Source organism: Meleagris gallopavo, chromosome 10 (genome assembly GCF_000146605.3).
Source record: "Meleagris gallopavo isolate NT-WF06-2002-E0010 breed Aviagen turkey brand Nicholas breeding stock chromosome 10, Turkey_5.1, whole genome shotgun sequence".
Classification (NCBI taxonomy): domain Eukaryota; kingdom Metazoa; phylum Chordata; class Aves; order Galliformes; family Phasianidae; genus Meleagris; species Meleagris gallopavo.
Window position 1 is genome coordinate 21457328 of NC_015020.2, and position 19958 is coordinate 21477285.

The following is a 19958-nucleotide window of genomic DNA, read 5'->3' on the forward strand; positions in this document are numbered from 1 at the left end:
AAAAAAGAGAGAGAGAGAGAGAGAAAAGAAATAAAAAAGATTACGAGCAATTACACATTTACAGTGCCACTCAAAGAAGCTAATATTTCTCCTGCTGAAGTGGCCAGCATGAGAGCTGTGCTAGATGAGATAAGCAGCAAAAATGTACATTTCTTACTTAAACTAAAAGCTCAGAGGGTACAATAAAACACTATGGTTCCACCCTGGCTTCGATGAATGGATTTTCCCCTCTTGCACACTGACATACATTTGATATAGTTATTTATCCTATATATTTCTTGCGGCATATTTCCCAGGAGACCTTGTTTATCTCTCTCGTAAGTACATGATGGATGTCTGGTGCTTTGGATAAATGGTATCACAATCAGATATTTTTATGGATATAGGCAAACTGGGTTATTAACAAAGGAAGGGCAGAGAAGAACCAGTACGCAACAGAAAACAGCAAATGATTGATGACAGTACACCTGAGGTTGCAAGGTGCAGGCTCTAGATAACCAGCTAACAGGAGAGGAGATAAGGGCAGTGCCTGAGACAGAGCTGTTTCCCACCTCGGGGTCAATGTCATGCTGGCTGCCCCAATGGATGGGTCCCTCCCATCCCTCTATTTCACAGCAGCTGAAGACTGCCCACTGGAGCAGCTCTGAGATTGTCGCCTTCCCCTCCATACAGTGTTAAGGCACTGCCTCAGGAAGAAGCAAAACATCAAATCTACCCCAAAAATGCAAAAGACAACAGAAATGACAAAAGCCAGTAGACTAAAAACAAAAGAAATGCCAGATCCTGGGGAGTATGGGGGGAGGCTGGCATTTGTTGTACTGCTGTATCGTGTCCAGAACAGTGAGAGTCTAAGTGCTAATAATGATAGTACATAATGGTAATAATTACTGTCTTCCTCTCTAGTGTTGTTGATTTACACAACCAGAGGGTGTTAAAATAGGATATAAAAGGAAGAGAAATCTGCAGGCATAATTTGACCTGAAAGCTGGTGGTTTGCTTTGGTGCTTATTGGGCTGTACTATGAGTACTGCAGAAGAACTCAAGTTGGCAATCTGGGGACTGTTATCACCTCTATGTGGACTTGCTGGGTCACTTTCTATGCAGTCTCTCTATCTGTGTCCATTACTTTCTCTGTAAAGTAGGTTTATATGCCCTCAGAGGTCTGGGTGGGGACAATGTCAAGAGTGCTGCAAGTCACCCAGCTCTCCTACCATGTCAATGCAAGGGCTCACGGATCAGCTGCTGGACCATGAGCCAACCTGATGACAGCCTGGACCATATCCCAGCTTCACAAGGGAACAAATTCCAGCTGGAAATCAGTCTGACCCATTTCTGATGTTAGGTGCAGTAAGAATCAGGCTGGTTTTGTGCTGGGAAAGTTGGACACAGCATCACAGGGTCACAAAACCATGTAGGTTGGAAAAGACCTTCACGATCATCAAATCCAACCATCTGTCTTACACTGAGACCCTTCACAAAACCATGATCCTTAGTGCCATGTCCACATGTCTTCAATACCTCTTGGAAGACCCCACCACTGCCCCCAGGCAGCCTGTTGCTATGATTGAACACTTCCTCTCTGTAAGAAAATTCTTCCTAGTGTCACGACATGACAATTAGAACTTACCAAAAATACTATTTCAGGAACTTCCCAAGCCATGTTGACTGGATCCATCACACATCGCAGCAGCAACGTGTTCAGGAAGGAGGTGGAAAAGATATATTTTCCCTATTTACTGAGTTTATTTTTAGCATGCAAATAGCAATAGCTGTGGCAACCAGTCAGTATGGCACTTGTGCTGAGATACAGGTGACAAAAGCAATGATACGGAACTACCACAGGTTTAAGGAATCCTACAGTCTTAGAATAGTTTGGGTTGGAACAGACCTTTAAATCATCTAGTTCCAACATAAAGAAACCCATATTAATACAGCACATCTAGTCCAGGGCAGGAATACAATATGAGATGCAATAAAGCCCATTGAGACAAGAGCAAAATGGGCTTAACCAGCAGAGAACATGCACGTGTTATGTCTGCAGCCTTCTTGTTTTCATACCTGGGTTATTAATGTCAACTTGCACAGAAAGTGGAAGTGAGAAACCCCAGTAAAAGATAGTACCAAAATTTAATGCATATCAAAATGAAACAATAAAACCTTCAGCACAGAATTTTTTATTACCCTCCAGGTCATCGTAAATTGTTAGCTAGTTAAATCAAAGCACAAAATCACAAGGACAAGATAAAGTTATGTCCTTTAGGGGAGGCTCCTAGAGCCTATAGGCTCAATATGCAACCGCTACTGAGATGGTACACCAGGTAGGCTGTCCTGCTCATCTTGAAGACTGCCAAGCCTTTCTTCCTCCAAAAAAAAAAAAAATCAAAAAAACACACACCCAACCCAAATCCAAATATATAAACTCAAGCATTTCCACTTCAAAAAAATCTGGGCTTTCCTGATAGAGAGCAAGCTTTGGATTGCTGTATTTTGCTCTGCTTGCAGCAGCACCATGACCATAGGTCAGAGTGCTTACTCCACTGTGATGGAGTGGGGGTCATGTTTACAAAAGCCACTCTATTTATCTGAGAAAGTTCCTCAATCAGAAGGGGAAGCAGCAGCACTGCAGTGCGTGCTCTCACTCGTTGGTGCCCATGAACCAACGCAAGCTGGTGACTGGGCTCCTCTGCTGCACTGCTTCCACAGTGCCCCTTTAAAAACCACAAAGAAAAATGCAGATAGCATTAGCAGTGACCATGACCCTGAATGAGCCACTTGGCAAATTCCTACCACACAAAAGACATAACAGTTACACAGTGGATGAGGAAATGTTGTGGGTTGGCAGCCCAATTACAAATGTAGCCCATTATGATACAGAGGGAGCTGCTTTTACATATGCACATATGCAATGTGCTCTTCCTTTCTTAAAGCTGTCACACAAACCTTGTCGATAAGTGTGGAGGCGGCATGAGGGCTAAAACTAAATGCATGTTCCATTGTTTAGATGTCAGAGAGCCTGAGATGTTCTTACAAGAATTGCATTTAGACAACATCAGTCTGAAAGAAGAGAAACTGGTGATATCAACCCATCATCATCAGTATCCTTAGAAGCCTTCCTAAGAGTGTTTGACCTTGCTGATGTTAGAAGACTCACAGCACTCACAAATGACTTTGCACTGGTTGCACTGTTTTCCCAAAGCAAAGCTTCTCTTGTTATTTTATAGCATGCCCCAACAAATGTCTGTGTAAAAATCATTAACTACCAAGCAAGCTGCAGGAGGAAAGTCCCCAGATCGTTTGTTCTCAGTTGAGTCACAAAGCAGTGCACAGAGACATAAGTTCCTCTTTTGTAGGACCTGGATTGTGGTGCATGGCTTTAGGGATGGTAACAAAGGGCAAACCACACATTTTGCTTTGTCTCATTTCATAGCAAACCCTCTCCATCGCTGATAACCTAACCTGCGAGCAGTCATCTCTGCTGCCTTCCCAAAGCCTCACCAGGCAGCAGCAGCAAGAGAGCTGCTTTCCCATTCTCCATCCCAGTAGCATCCCTTTGTCCTTCCCTGACCTCTCCAAGGAAAGAGTATCTGAGTGTATCAGGGTGCACTCAGCGTGCCTGTTCTACTTCTGAATGCACAGGAGGAAGCTTGTCTGTGCAGTGAGAGTACCACTGCTGTGCAGTTACATAACAATACCTCACTGTCACCAGACTGCGCTTCGCAATTTGGTTTTCACTCCTTCAAGACAACTTCTAATACGACAAACAATTTAAGTTAAATACCATAAGTAGGGAAACTGGGGAAGTGGCTTTGAATGTCACACTAGATACTATGGTGCTCATTGAGATTTAGACTTTAATATGCTGTATTTCACTCCACATGACACAGCTGTCTTCACAGAAGCTGCATATTAGTGCACATTCTGCTGTAAGATCAGTCTTTTCTTATCTGAAAGGAACCTTCAAAAATAAAGCAGCAGAACTTAAAATCACGCAACAATCTCCACCAAATAAGGCAGGAGATGCAGCTTGTCCCTATTTAGCCATAAAGACACAGAAAAACTATGGAGAACAGTAAGCACAATCAGAGCATGGGACAACTGCAAAGCACATCCAAAGCTGCGATGCTACCAATGCCTTCTGAACACACTGGGGTGAGACAAGCAGAGCAGAGCCAACTTAGCAAGCTAGTCAGGTAACACCTTCCCACTCAGTTTGGAAGCTGGTCACTGAGTTCTTAATGATTTTCTCTCTAGCAAGTAACTGTTTCAGCATCTGGCCCTGAACACGATGAGCCGCCATTCCGAGGTGCCGGGTTGTTGCACTGCCGCCTCCTTGTTCGTTGACCTCCTGAGCACGGAGACCAGCTGGCCCAGCAACCCCAGTTTCCATTAATAGCAGCATCTGGAAAATAAAAAGCCAGAGAGGACTGTCAGAATAAAGCAGCTCTTTCCATGGGGAGAGCTGTCAGATTCAATGAATCATATTTAAATACGAACAGCTCTGCCCCATCCACACCAACACCAACACACTTGAGTCATTAGCAGCAATACTTTTATGTACTTTTACATCTCTGTTCAGCATTTCTGGTGTTTGTTCAAACTACATTTTGCACATGGAGGACAAGAAAAATGTATCAATCAGATTTATTTTTGGTTATAGGGCATTCCTCTCCCTGACCTAACCCAACCCAACTAAGGGAAAGAACAACTAAACTCTTGTCACATTTTGAGGGATAATGCCGGCACGTTCTCCTTCAGTGAACAACAGCTTGAATATTCAGCTTTCTACCCACTGCTTTTCCTATTACAATGTCTTCTTCTGGACCCTGAGCACGTGAGTGACAGAAATTCAAAACCCTGAGAATCACGGAGCTGAACACAGTAGCAACACAGAAAAGACGGAAAGGGGAGTGAGAAGGGAAGTTTCATGCTGACAAGTGGATGGATGTGAGTCTATGGGAGAGTCAGATGTGATTACATGTGTGCTAAGCAGACCGAAACAAGGTGTAAGTGACTCCACAGTTTAAGGTTGAACAGATTGGCTTAGAAACACCTCCAAAATTGACCCTTTGCTTGGTGTAATCTTGGCTTACAATGCATTTCAGCCTGGCTTTGGTAGGACACAGTAAGCAGAATGAAAACTGGATAAAAGACTGTAAACAAAGAGCGGTGATAAATGCAGTGCAGCAAAGTGTGGGATGGTGCCAGAGCTCTGGCTGCCTGAGATCCAGTATTATTTAGTATCTAGATTAATGAGCTGGAAGAAGTAAACAAAATGATTAAATTCACAGGCCATCCTAAACTAGAAGGAGTTAGAACATCAGTCAGGAGACAGCGCCAATACAAAGCGACCAAGAATGCTTCAAAACAACATAATAAGATTTTAAGATTAAAATGCATGGCAACATATCAAAAGAAAAACAGTTTGCAATGTATGGGCTGCATCAAAGGGAAGAACTTGGGAAATTGAACTGCTGGAGGAGATCCGAGGCCTGATGCGGATTGTAAATTGGGCAGGAGTTTATAGAATCATACAATGGCCTGGATTGAAAAGGACCACAGAGACCATCTAGTGTCAATCCCCCTGCTGTGTGCAGGGCCGCCAACCAGCAGACCAGGCTGCCCAGAGCCACATCCAGCTTGGCCCTGAATGCCTCCAGGGATGGGGTATCCACAACCTCCTTGGGCAACCTGTTCCAGTGCCTCACCACTGTGAAAACTCAGTGTGTGCGCAAAGAAAAGAAAATGAAATTTAAGAGCATGCAGGCAATGAGATTTGCCCCCTTTGCAGGTCCCTAATCCCATGCCCTGGCTGGATGGAGTGGAGACAGGAGCACAAGCAGCCCTGCGGGTCCCACTCACCTGTCCTGCTGGGGATCTCACAGGCAGTGCCGCGGTGGCTGAGGGGACAGATGCACTCACACTGTGTTCCTGAAAGAGAGCAGAGATGGTGGGGTTACAGACTTCAATCATGTCATGTTTCCCTGCAGACACCTCTTGGGTGCTGCAAGAGAAGGGATAGGTGGTGAAATCAAGTCAGCTTGCTTCTATAGTGGGGAAAGCATAAAGCAGCAATAAAGCAGAGAAATGGCACTACGCTTCTGTCACAGCAAGTCTCCTGCCCCTCTGCAGAGATTTCATGGCAGGATTGGATAGGAACAAAGTGTGCATCTTACGCAGAGGAAACACTTGCCTAACGCCACTCAGACCTCCCAGGACCAGATGAGAACTCCCACTTGAGAAAATAATGGTCATTAAAAGCCTCTCGTTGAGAAGACCCTACATGAAAGCCAACTGATCTTGATCCTGAGAAGTTATTGAACCAAGGTTAATTATGAGATGAATCCTTAAGTGCTACAATCAACTCGCTGGTACCTGAAGCAGTCATTCTGCCTTAGACACATTTAGATGATAACGATTCTCATCAAGACTTTTGCACATGCAGATTGGAATTAGGCACTTGAAAAAAATGGTCCTTCTGGTAGAAGCCCTCATCACATGTACATCTCTGTTTAGGCAGTGGCTTTCCTTCAGTTAGATTATTTTCCCCCCTCATTTTTAAATCACGGCCTGCTTACAAAGGAGGACAGCTTCTATTAGAAATATGGGGAGGTGATGGTGCTCACTGTGCTTGGCACTTATGTGGTCTTCTTCAAAACACTTTAACAAGCACTAATTGATGCTGAGACAGTAGACACTTCTCTGGGATGATGGAAGCAAACTCAAAAGCAAAGGAGGAGATATGGAGGTGGGTTTTTTTAAATATTTAATTGAGATAGGAGCAAAATTTTGCATGGAACTGTTGCAGATAAATCCTTCCATTAAAAAGGTGCATCCTGTGACTCTACTATGTTGACTAAAGAAAGGCATTCTACAAATAGGGACCAACCAGTGGGAGGTGTCTCTTCCTATAACAGTAGGGTTGGAACAAGATGATTTAAAGGTCCCTTCCAACCCAAACTATTCTGCATTTCTATGATCTTCCAAAAACCCATTTTAAAAGAATATGACAGGAACAACTGAAGAACTGATGACTTGCTCTTCCTTCCTCCCAAAGATCCCCTGCTCACTGCTGCAAGAGGCTAGAGAAGTGGTGTAGGACACCCTCCTACCTTTCAAAACTGGGATCCCATTGCCCTGGCATGGGGCACAGCGACAGGAACTGGTCTCCAGCTGAAACTCATCAAGAGCCCGGCGCAGATTTTCTTTTATTGTCATTGCATTAGCAAAGTCAGCTGGAGTCACCAGCTGATACAGTGGCTGTACCTAAAGGGATGGAAGAAGCAGCACTCAACACTCAACATGCTCACGGATGTTGTGGCTCAGTGGGAGCACGGCTGGTGAGGGAAAAGAGGGCCTTGTACATACCCCAGGTTTCCCATTAATATTTCTTTAAACCTAGTAAACAGCATGGCAGCACAGGCAGGAACACTTGCAGGGGTCTTGGTTTGCAACACCAACAAAATTGTAAATGCAGAAGGAGATTCAAAAGCCCGACAGCTGGTTGGAAAGTTCCATTAAATGCTGTCTTACCATTTTCCTGATGTTGATATTTTGTTAATTTACTCAAAACTACTTTCCCTTGCTCCAGTTTAAAAAGGATCCCCCAAGGCCAACCAGAGAAATCTCCCTCATTCCTCATCCTCAGGCATTCATGTTTGCACTTTAAGTATAATCACCTCTGCATTTCAAGGCTGATTTTTCTCTTTATGAAGCCAAAATACAGGTTTCACAGCCTTCAAAAAAGAGAAGACTGTGATCTTCAAATGCAGGCACTGCAGATGGGATCAGTGGTAAAGGATATGGGATGCACAGCACAGTGAATTTGCTGTAGGAATCAAGGAGACTTTGGCCTGCTAATTTCTTTTTCAGAGAGCAAGGGGAAGTTCAATGTGCCCTACAGATTGGCTGTCTCACCAGTGGACCCATCCCAAATTCCCAACCCTGCTACAGGGATACCTGCCACAGCCATACAGCAATAGCATGAACGATCCCCAAGCTGCTATTACAGTCTCAAGTTACTAGAAAGAAGAGAAAGCATCAATAAAGAATGTTCATCTCTTGCTGCTGTACATTCTTTCCTCATCAATTATCTGTGATCCATACTTCACTTTTGGACTTCAGCTCATACAAACATGGAAATACACTGAGAGTGACCTGCCAAGGCCCTTCTGCAGATGATTTATGGACTGTTTTGCTCTAGTTTTCCCTAACTAAGCATTCCCAAGCTGACATTTAGTCACAGTCTGCTGATACTTTTGATCTCTGAGCCCCAAAGGGATACCAGTAGGTAAATGAAGGCTTAGAGATACCAAATCAGATCACTGGGCAGCCTGGCCACTGATGCCAGGCAAGGCAAAGGACATCACAGTTTGTTGTGGGAGAACTTTCTGGAAGAGCAGAGCATTGCGTTTACATTGTCTCCTTGTGGGAGACTTCCTAGCACCTTTCTGGAAGGTTCACCCACAGGGCACCAGGGGCTTGGGGAAGGCAAATCCACTGCAGCGAGCACCAGACAGGCACCAGGGCATCTCCCAGCCACTGTTCAAATTTCAAGAAAAAGAAGTCCTTATAAAGTATATGTTGCCAGTCATGCTTTAGATAAGGGATACACTGGCAAAGCAGAAAATGGATGGCCTGCTGGGTAGGTAGTAAGAGATCACACTGGCATAGCCAAGTTTGAAGGAGGAAAAGCTGTTGACTTCTCTCACTTTCAACAACATTGCTCTTTTTAATGCATCACAACTTTGATTTTTCTGAGCACCCATTCTCAGAGCAACAATACCAGTGCAGCTCTATTCATAGCCCAAAAAATGGCCCTTTAGAAAAAAATAATTCTCATTTATCTGAACACACTGCTTTCAAAGACACTGAGCTAAGTGAGGCTGAACACAGCAATGGACACAGTACCTTCAGCTTTATGATCTCAGGGTTGTACTGCACAGCATCCCCCCACTCCTCCATCAGTGAGGCTGTTGGCAGGCCTTTGTTAGCCAATGCTGTAATGTGTTCACTTGCTCCCCCACGAACAAGGGCGATGAAGTCTTCCACATACTGCTTTTTGGAGGTGCTGTCTGCCAAAAAAACACGTTTAGAGAGTGGGAGCTGGGAAGAGAAAGGCCACAGGTGCTTCGTACCTGATGCATGGTCTCCTCTACTGCATGTCCTGTGCCCTTCCTGCTCCCTTGCAGCAACACTCCCAACCTCTTCTTCCATCCCCATCCCTCCAGCATGCAGCAATAATGCCTGCAGGTGCTTCCACTGCCCAAAGCTCCTCTCCACCATCAGGGAGGAAATCCATCCACCAGGCAACGTTATGAGATGTTCTTTTCGCAACGACATTGGTTAGAAATGAAATCACACAAATGTTTCACACTCACCTCCAATCTCTTTTAAAAGGGATTTACAGCCTTCTACGTTTATTCCAAGAATCAGAGAGACAGCTTTAATTGTTCCACCGACTTTAAAGCCGTGCTGTGCGCATTTCTGGACGTCACTCATAGAAAAACCTTTAAATGCACAACAAAACATTGCGGTGTTTCAATAAAACATTCTTTTTCCCATGTCCTTATATGCAGAAAATAAAAGTTGAAAAAAATATATGAGAGAAAAAAATGACAAGATGAAGCCTTCTTTGGGATAATTAGCAAATCAGTATGAAATGAAGTCCATGGTTCAAGAAATATAAAACAAGGTGCAAATGCCAAGTGGATACTGAAAGGAGAGGGTTGTAACAACAGCTCAGCTGCACTGAGATATGTGGAGCAGCAGCAGGTGGGAGCCTGATCTGTGACTTAAAACATCTGTGCCAAAGGACTGTGTACCACTCGTCCCCTCCATCACGAGCCAGATCTGTTAGGGGTAATGCTTCAAGTAGCTTTTCTCCCCATTTGCTAGCTCATGTCTCTAGTTCTTTCCTGCCAGAAGAGCCTTCTGTTTTATGGAAGTCTCTTCATGTAAATTCTGAATCTAAAGTCTGTCCCTTTGGGACATATCTGCCTACAGCAAAAGCCAGCAACCTCCAAGCCAGCAGAAGAGCAAACAGACCGAGTGTTGCACACAGCAGTCCATTAAATGCTTTCACAAATAGACAATGAAGGCAGTTCCTCACTTCCATGCCAATGAATAAATAAGAGAGTGCAGCTATTGATTAATGTCACACAGCTCTTTCTATCCCATGCAACAATCATCATTTCTTGCAAAAAAAAAAAGGAAGTCGAAGTCAAAGAGCAAGAGCAATGTCAGGCACAAGAGTCACCCAGCAAATTATTTACTGTTTCTTACATGCTGGAAAAGCTCTCGAGGCTAAAGGTGCTTCAGAACCATCATTTGAAAGGCAACGGAAAAAGAACTCAGGCAAAGGTTTCAAAGCTAGCAGAAGTGTTAAGCTACACAGCTCTCATTCATCTCAACATCATGTCAGCCCCCAGAATATGTAGTTTGAAACACTTGCCACAGGGCCCTTTCTGTGAACTGGCAGCATCCACAGCTCGAGAGCTAGATGGAGCCCGTGATGCTGAGCATGCTTTGAAAAGCAGTCCCATTTACTCAGTGCTGTGAAACACTTTTAATCCCCTATTTTTCTTGGAGATGCTGCTGGCTCCTTCTAGCACAATCTCTTCTTTCCTTAGATCTCACGCAGAGGGGTTTCCCACTGAAAAGCTAGGTCTGGCCCAAAAGCCTTTCACAAGCTTCAGATGCACGTACCTGCCTTCTGGAGCTCGTTGCTGTTCAGGACTAAAGTATATTCATAGATGCCACCAACAGTAGCCTCAGTGATGTAATGCGTCCCATAGTCTCGGTACAGCTCTCTGTACTCCCCATAGCTGTACTCCAATGGGAGCTGATGGAGTCTCTGCAGAAACTCATAATGCAGCATCAGGGCCCTGGTCTTCAGCTTGTAAACAGCCACGGTCAGCTCAGAACGGGCGTGGAGGAATTTGCTGGACTACATGGCACGCAGAAACACAAGAAACACATATTTATTAGGTATTTATAAAAATAGGTATGCATGGGCATATATTACATCTCCCTTTCTGTTAAAGAAGTTATCTGTCGTGTCTCAAGGATTTTGTGCCAAGTTGTTTGGACCAGCACGACAAACACATCAAGGGCATTTCAATATAGAACACTATAGCTTAAATAATAAAACCAAGACTTAGCACTGGCGTTCTTCCTGAATATCTATTACAAATGCTTCTCATACACCTCTGATCTTGTCATGGGAAATGTCACTTTGCAGGAAGCAAGTGCAAGTTTAATAGCAACAAGGAATGCTCTGCCATTGCCGAGTGCACTGTATACTGAGGGGAGAGACATAGATCAGCAGTACTATTAAACCACTGACAAGAGCTAGTTTGTTTACAGCAATAACAGATGAAAAGAAGAAATCAAATGATGTTGCACACTAGCTCCGAATGAATCTCATAAAACAGCCCTACGAGTTACAGATCAAAGCATTTCCAGCCAGCTTAAAGTGTGCATCAGATCACAGCTGTGACCACATCTCTGAAGACGAGACTGGAAGTGATGGTGCCGTCCTTATTTTGTATTGTGTGTGTCCTCATCTGATGAATGATGTATTCAGCGAATAGATCGCATCAACCCAAGTCAAATGGCATCTGTTAGTTTATAGTTAAACTCACAGAAGGCCTGCCAGCAGTTTTCATTCCACATTATTGTCAAGGCTGCCCTATAGTAGAGTAGTGTGGCGTTGCTGCTTGAATTACCATTCAACCAAGTTGCAGCTCCTGCCTTGCTGAACCCACCTAAAAGAGGAACAGCCCTTCACGTGTGATGGCATTGGGCAGCTGTCCACACACTGACGGTTGTCTGGACTGCTTACAGTTACAGAAATCCCAGAACTGCAGAAAATCCTTTTTGTCCTCAATGTTACCCTCTTACTCAGCGTACCTCACCACAGGGCAGGGGAACTCTGGGCTTCATTAGCTAAACCACAGCTTGATCCGTGCAGGATCTCACGTTGGTTGCACCCATCCATCTCCTATCGCCCAGACATCAGTACCAGTGCTGCACACATCTGTGCATGCTGTCATCCGCATCCTAGTTCACACTCTTTTGATGAAAGAAAAACATCCAAATAGGCAAAACAAAACTGTGAGTGTTGGTTTGTGATTTCTGGGTCCGATGCTGTATGAACATCTTAATGGCTGGAGAGCCAACATGCCTAGCATCCCACTGCTGGTGTGCAGCATGGAAACTCTGCTTGCAGTCCTGTTTGTGCATCTACTAGTGAGATTGCTGTAGGGAGGAGAGAGTGTCTGCACTTTGCACTGCTTCTTATTTTCATTGTGATTTCAATACAAACACCCAAATGTGGATGGCCAGCACTGACCAGACAGACTGCGTGCAACTGTGGCTGACTGTAAGTGTTAGGCAACCTGACTCCAGGCAGATCTGTAAATGGAAAAGCTCCCGGGTTTTGCAAACACAAACCAAGGTTTTGCACCCTCAGTAAACGTTTGACCAATAAAAACTGCAAAATCCAATCAGAGGGAGAGACTTCATTTATCGCAGTCGTGGCTGCCAACCTGACGATGGGGATGAAATCAATACACACACAGATACAGAAAACGTGTTAGAAGAGATTTAAGTAGAGCAGGGCTTACTGTTGAAGAAAATCTTTTCATCCTTTGAATGAACTTCTTGAACCTGTTGTCATTATTGTTGTAACCAATTTCAAACAGACTGAGTATGCTTATACCAATGCTGAAGCTTGACTGCGAAGCTTCTGCCTTCAGGACACTGCTTTCATAATTTGAGTAGGAGTCATATTCAGTCATTGTAAATTCATATTTGCCTTTGGTCTAAACAGAAAGCAAAAACAATACATTTTATTTTCTGCACAGTGAATGTACACCTGAAGCACGGGAAGGGAGAGCAGCTACAAATATAATTGTGAATTAATGCTTGCACTTTGAAGATGAAAAGCCTTGTATAATTGCAAAGCACTGTTATTATTAACACTACTTCTTCAGGAAGAGCTGATTTACAGCAGTAGAAAAGCTACCATCTCCTCCATACTGTGAGGATCTGAGCCTATTACTTAATATGTCAATCTGATGCAGAGAAAGTGAAACACGGGCATCGATGAGAGTAGAAACCCTTAGAGGAAATGGTTTCCTAATAGACAACACTCAAAAACTATCATGCTCAGATTCTGTAATAGGAAGGTCCATGGGAAATTTGCCATCTATGCCAGTGCACGTGGATCTTAATGCACGGGCGCTGCTCCAAGTCCATTTAGTGCATGCAGTATGATGACATTCTGGAAGTTGGGCTAAACTCATTCTGGGCCCATTTCATCTCAGGAGTTTTGTAATTCTTTATAAAACCATTTAGTAATGAAGTTTTATCAGTATTATGCAGCAAATTTAGTGGAATATACGTATGTTTATCTACAGAAGGATATGACACATACCTCTGGTGTATAGCTTTCTACATTGTATGGTTTTCTGAATCTCATGTCCGCAATGTAATGGGGAGAACATCCCCCAGCATAGTACTTGTGATCAAGAACTAATCCTTCCAAGTTTTTTGTGATGATATTTAACCTGCACATGAAGCATAATAGCAGAATATTGTTTAGGACTGATTCGGTGCTACACAGCAAATAGCTTGGATAAGAAATGCGAAAGGGTTTTTTGTTTTTTTTTTTTGGCTGATGGCTTTTGTTGCAAATGTTTTTATTCTGAAACCCCAACAGAAAGCTCTGCCTCCTCCACCGGTTGATCAACCCCATTCCTCCAGAGAAAAACTGAATGCCTAACGAGCAAGGCTTCTGCTAGATCTGCCTCTCCTTCTTTTGGGGAGAGAGACTTGCACGGTAATGACACTGAAGCTGTCAAATATTAACTCTGATTTTAGAACAAACTGAAAAGGAGGGAAGTCCACTAAAAGCAAATTACTGAGCAATTGCAGCTTCAAAGAGATGAGAAGCATGTTCTTGTAATTGTCCGACATTATTTTTAATTTTGATTAAACTCAGAAGTACAAAGCATTAGCAATGACATGCACAGCAGCCATATCTCCTGAGACTAAGTAGGAAATTATCATTTTTTCCTCCAGTATGATTTCTTTTCTTATTTTTTTCAAAGTAAAAAGCATTATTTTTTTTCCTGCAGAGTAAGAAAAGACTCTTTTCACACACTATGACGTTACAAGAAATTGCCACAGTCTTAGCCAGTAAAAGCTGGATCAATCCAGACACAGATTAGAATCCCCACCAGGCTGGGTGGTTGTAACCCTACCCACCCAAGCATAGGACAGAAGTTCCACCACCTTCCAGTTTCATGGAAGAAATCCACAACGTTTTGACCCACCAAAACCAATACATTGTGCAAAAACACAAATCCACAGAAAAGCACAGATTTTAGGCAATACAACGTGCTAGCTTAAATCACTCATGCAAAATAACTGGAAGATTGAATCATTCCCACTCACGGGCTCTCTATGGAGACATGAAAGAAGTGTTTGGATTTGCACCTCACTCTTCACTCCCAAGTTTTGGCAATACAAAGCTCTCCTGGATAGACTCATGGACTCCATAAGACGTCAAAGGCAGTCTGACTGGAACTCCTGGATACAGCAATTGCTAATGCTTTTCTCTGTTCCATGTATATGTCTGAAGCCATTACCCTTTGGTAAGAAAATATCTCATAAAGATCACCAACTTACCCTTTTGCCAGATTCTCTATTCCCCAGTATTGCTCCATCTTCTGGTCACATTTTCTAAAAACTTTTTTGCAGTTTTTTTCATCTGACTGGTCTCCACAGTCATCATCTCCATTACAAAGCAGCCTCCGTGCAATGCATCTCCCTAGGAACCAGTGAGAACATTGCTCAGAAAACTATTTATTATCATGCTTACAGGCAATACTGCAAAATCACAGTCCCCTAACACAGAGTATAGAAATACGATACAATAAAATAATGCAACATAAGGTTCATGCAGACTCATTTCTAATCACCATATTCCAAGTTTGCTCAAAGCCTGCTGTGAACTGACTGATGTTGGCTAATAGTTACTCAAACTCACAGATGCAAACGTAAAACAGCAATGGATGGACAGGGACTAGCTTCTATCCCACAGCCCTGCCAACTCTTGTAGAAGGAGAAAGTTTAGTGTGGAGGGTTCAGAGACATCACATACACACCATCATTCCTCCCTCAATAAGCCCTTACCTGTAACTGCACACAAAAAACCTTCACATCTGACTTTATTTCTGCAAGGATTATTGGTAACACAGTCTTCGCTTTCGTTGTCAGAGTAATCACACGGCTCTCCATTGAACTGAGAAGGTTGTTCCAGGCGGGCAAATCTGTACTGTGATGAAATAAAAAAATATTGACTCAAGTGCACAGAAATGGTGAATTTTTTTGATTCCCTAGTTAAAAAAAAAAAAAAAGAAGAAATGTTGTGCTGGTGGAGATCTAAGAGCAATGTGATTAAAAAGTGGAGGCAAAGAAGAGTTATGCTGGTAACGTACCTCATTTCAAACATTTCTAATCTGGGATAGTTTTAATTTTACTAAGCAAGGATTGGGAATTGGAAGGGATGACAGAAAGTTTGCTTTTATCTGACAGTTTGTTTAAATGTGCCTGACAGCATAGTGTGAGCATTTGCAAGAGTGAGGAAGGATTCGGTTACATCTCCTCTCTTTCAATTAGCGCTGGTAACAACATCCCTTGTTATTTTCTGTCAGTGTATTTACTTGGCCCTCTGTATCATTAGGGGTTTTTTCCGCCCACAACACTGCTGTGAAGCAGTCAATTACTCCATCCAATATGTTAGCCCTCCTTCTTTTTCCCCAGCTTTTGAGATTAACTCTTTGAAACGAAGCTTCGTTCTTCCCAGCCTACATCACCACTTATCCCTGGTTAAGCCTGGGAATGGCTTCTCCAGCTCATTAGCAGAGGTCCCTCCAGCAATGGGGATTTTGATGTTTCACACTCCTGGGGTCATTACCTTTGTTTGATGTGACTTCTTGGGTAGGGAACGCTCATGGGCAGACAAGGAAAAGCATCTTAATCCACCGCGTGCCTCTGGATCCCGCAGGGGACCATTAGTGAGGATGGGGCTCCTCAGGCACTCACCCTTTTTTTCTGGCAGGGATCACACTTGCTCCACGAGGACCAAGGGGAGAGCACGCAGTCACGGGGCTGGGGTGGGTCACGTGCAGACCGGGCCTGTCTGCTGCTGGTGCTGGTCAGCCCAAGGGATTCTCTTCCACTGCTGTGTTCAACGACATGAGAGCTTCAGAGTGTAGAGCTATTGAGCTGTGAGGCCAGAAAGGCTTGGCCACCCAAAACTCTATAACCATCAAGGGAAACACAACCAACATCCCAACAACCTGGGCCACATCTCAAGCAGGCACTCCACAAACATCAATCACAATGCAAAGGTCTTGCATGCACTCTGCACTTTTGACAGTTAGGCTTAAGGCCTCCCCTTGCCAAGCAGACGATCTTTTCTCAAGCTGGGCGAAACCATTAGCCTTAGACACTATTGTCAGTACACAATAGAGAGACATTAAATCACTCATCACATTCATCCCCATAATTAACATGAACCCCAGTTGTGAGCCTCCACTCTTCCCCCAGCCATTCTTGCCCCACTGCAAGAGCTGTCTCCATGGTTTCCATGATGCTGTAGCCAAAATGTTGCCTCATCTTTCAGCCAGATTGACTATTTATGATTAAATGCTCATCCCAGATAAATGCTTCCTTGTACTGCCTATCTAAGAGGGAAAACATAGACAGTAAGTTTCCTTTTATGCCCAGTTTGACAAACAAGTTGCTCCCATCGTGTCCCAGTTCCTCCAGTACAAGGGATACCACCAGCTGAAGCTTTGAGCATGATCTAGTGCTGACAAGGGGCTCCCGTTACTGCATGTTAAAAATCACATGGAATAAAGGAATTACAAAAAACTCATCACCTCACAAAGGCATGAAATCAAAACTCAAAGTTCAGAGAACAGTGGAAATAATTTCATTAGATAGGTAATATTAGACACTGGTCAACTGCAGCCCTGTGAAAAAGCAAAAAAACTGTTAAGCTGAAAGAGCAAGATGCAAGTACGACCATTTACATACATATGTAAATTTACCATTTACATACTCAAAGACAATGAAACCTCCTTTCCAGCACACTGTTCGGTAGCCTGAATGTTAGGAGGTTGCACACTGCAAGCACAACTCCACCTTACAACATGACCAGGGCAATCTGTTCTATTAAATTCATCATATGACTTATCCACAGTCAGACACGCTGCATTACATTCACTTCAGAACACTGTTTTTGCTATTCATTGCAAACAAAGAAATAGCTCACGACAGCAATTACTTTCTATACAAAGCCAAAGCAGAACGTTGGTACTGATTTTCACTATTTATCCTATCACCCCAAGGACATCTCTTTGAAAATGCTCACTTACCTGAAGCAATGAACATTCAGGAAGCAGAGTGCAGCACAAAGCAGCAGCAGTTTGATGGGGCACGGAGTAAACGCCATCCATGCCACAGTCATCATGCCACCATCCCATCAGCGGGTCAAAACCAGCACAGCTTCAGTTCTGTACTGGAGGATTTGGAAACAAACTGGGTCGTTCCCCCAGGCAGTAAAGAGCAGATGAGCCAGCACTTGGCAGAGGTGCAAGGTAAACTGTGTAATTGTTAGTGCACAGCTTTCTGCAGGCAAAGGGGAAGAAAGCAAGGAGCTGGCCAGAAGCAATTTCAACTTTCATTTTTAACACTTCTTTCAGGAGGCAGAAACAAATGAATATTTCAATGAATGAAATGGAATACTCAAGACTTGGCAAGAAGGAAGCAATAAGGGAAATGAAGTCAGCTCTCTAGGAACAAACTGCAAAATTAAGTATTTATTTCTGCTTTTGAACACTGGTTTGTCTCTCGGAGGAAGGCTGGGAATTCCTCTGCCTGCACGGCAGCTTAGTTTTCTTTCAGACTAAAATTTGGGCCCTTCCTCAGAATGCCAAAAGTCCTGAGGGCACAGGCAAGAGGCTTGATGGGGTACTGACTTCAATAGCATAGCCAGGTCAGAGAAGTCACCAAGCCATGCCTTTGAGAACTCACCAAGCCATGCTTCTGGATGACGATCTTCAAAAGCTCACCAATTTTTTCTTCGTTTGTCTGTTAAGGCAGCCTTCAGTCCTGCTGCTTCACAGCTCTCTTTGATTCTTGAGGCAGAACTGCCTTCCTCTTATTGCCCTCATTTGTTTTAACCTGCCACGAGCATCACAGAGGCAGAAAGACTCTCCAAACCAGCATTTGCTTGCACAAAATATTACATTCTGTTGTGCTTTCTGGGAAAGCAGATGTTCTCGAGGAGAACACTGAGCACTCTGGGCCAAGGCTCAGTGCTTCAATGACACAAGGAATAAATCTGTTTGAATTTGCTCATTATGGGAATGATGGATGCCGTGTATAAAATCAATCATATTCACTGACACAATTCAAAACCAATCTCAATGTAATGACTCAGGCAACTGTGACACATCTTAATGTATCACACCGATCTCACAGGTGGCACCAAGTCTGACAAACAAACAAGTGGCTTTTAGTTTGGCAACTTGGTGATGATGATCTAACAGAGGGAAGGATGCAAACTGATCCCTTGTAGGACGGTCATCAGAAGAGAAAGATTGCAGGCTGAGGTTTCTTACCACTGAACAGGCAGTCAGTGACCAGCAGCTCTTTCATCTCCACACATGGAGAGTGAACCAGTACGAAAGATGGCTGAGAGCAAGCAAAGCTTTTTGCTTGCCTTTTTGACCTTATTTTTTTGTGTTAAATGACTTTGCCCCCAGATTAAAGCAAGATGTGCCTATCTGATACAGCTAGCTTAACCTTTGACACAATTGACTTAACTGTTAATTATTTACAAACAACAAAAAAAACCCCTCATCATCACTTACTTACAGGAAAGACCTCCCCATCCACAGGATTTTGCTAGCTCAGAAATGTAGTGCACATCCAATATTTCTACAGCAGCAAAAGAGAAGCTATGATCATAAGCACACAGCACACTCTTGATTTTACTATGAACCATGTCTCGCAGTGCATAGAGATTATTCCTGCTTGCTGCCATGCTGCTCATCTCTGTTCCTCAATTAGCAGAAAGACATTAGGTTAAAATCACAGCAGGGACCAAGGAGGAATTTCCTGCGTGTTAACATATTTTTCTTCAATGAAAATTGAATGGCACAAGCAGACTTCCCAAATTCCAAGAGGACAACCAACGCTAGTTTCCCACCTCCGTTGATCTGTGGGGCAATGTCACCTTCTAACACTGCCCACATCCTCTCTCCACAATTCAGTTCCTTCCTCACTGCTGGCTGTAACAGCCAGGCTGCCTGCTGAGCTGTTTTTTAAATCTCAAAGCACTTAGCCCTCATGGAGCTCTAAGTCACTGAACATGGGTTTTATCACATTTGAAAATGAAGACTCGCTAAGTGTCCATCATGAACACTGAGCTCTCAAGTGCAATGTATCCTTTGCAAGGTTCATAACACCAGGGTTCAGTTTGTAACCCCTCGCTCCTGTAAATAAAACCCATACAGCTTCACCGAAGGCAATTCTTTTTAAATGGCAGCTTTCTGCCCAAAGAAAAGCTCTGAAACATATCGGTGATGAAAGGCCCTCCGTCGGGAAGGTCAGATGGGAGCAAGAAGCTGTTTATGCTGCAGTTAGTGGTCAGAAAGAGCTTCCATTTCTCCTTCTCCGAGAAAATCTTTTTGCTCCCTGCTTCATAACTCACAATATATTTCCTCCTGCAGAACACAGCTGGCTCATTCCAGAGGGGGCTCTCCCATAGATTTTAATGGGGAGGAGCATAACGTGGCAAATACATGACAAAGTTTACAAATAACAGAGCCAAAGGGACACTTACAGCATTCACTTACAACTGACTTTGTTGCATT

At 43.6% G+C, this 19958-nt stretch overlaps 2 protein-coding genes across 2 annotated transcripts in view; both read right to left on the reverse strand.

The window, feature by feature from the left end:
- Positions 1-1660, reverse strand: part of DAB1 (DAB adaptor protein 1) — a 49743-nt gene extending 48083 nt beyond the window's left edge. The window contains exon 1 of the mRNA XM_010716288.2: positions 1628-1660. Coding sequence (XP_010714590.1) covers positions 1628-1660 — 33 coding nt within the window. The remainder of the gene's footprint in view (positions 1-1627) is intronic.
- A 493-nt stretch (positions 1661-2153) lies between these two features.
- Positions 2154-17643, reverse strand: C8B (complement C8 beta chain). The gene is made up of 12 exons (XM_010716076.3): positions 17454-17643; positions 16114-16252; positions 15202-15343; positions 14695-14836; positions 13439-13571; positions 12627-12824; positions 10705-10945; positions 9378-9506; positions 8908-9071; positions 7110-7263; positions 5860-5928; positions 2154-4399 (listed from the first exon to the last, which is right to left on the reverse strand). The coding sequence occupies exons 1-12, from the start codon at positions 17546-17548 to the stop codon at positions 4248-4250; spliced, it is 1758 nt and encodes a 585-aa protein (XP_010714378.1). The 5' UTR covers positions 17549-17643; the 3' UTR covers positions 2154-4247.
- Between the last annotated feature and the right edge of the window lie 2315 nt (positions 17644-19958).

Bases quoted from the DNA above. Each gene is read 5' to 3' on its own strand.
- C8B (XM_010716076.3), bottom strand. From the start codon at position 17,548: ATGATGACTGTGGCATGGATGGCGTTTACTCCGTGCCCCATCAAACTG. The intron at 15,344-16,113 runs GTGAGTGCCTGA...ATTTCATCACAG, and splicing joins ATCCCTGCCAGAAAAAAAGG to TACAGATTTGCCCGCCTGGA. The intron at 13,572-14,694 runs GTAAGTTGGTGA...CTTCATGTGCAG, and splicing joins ATAGAGAATCTGGCAAAAGG to GTTAAATATCATCACAAAAA.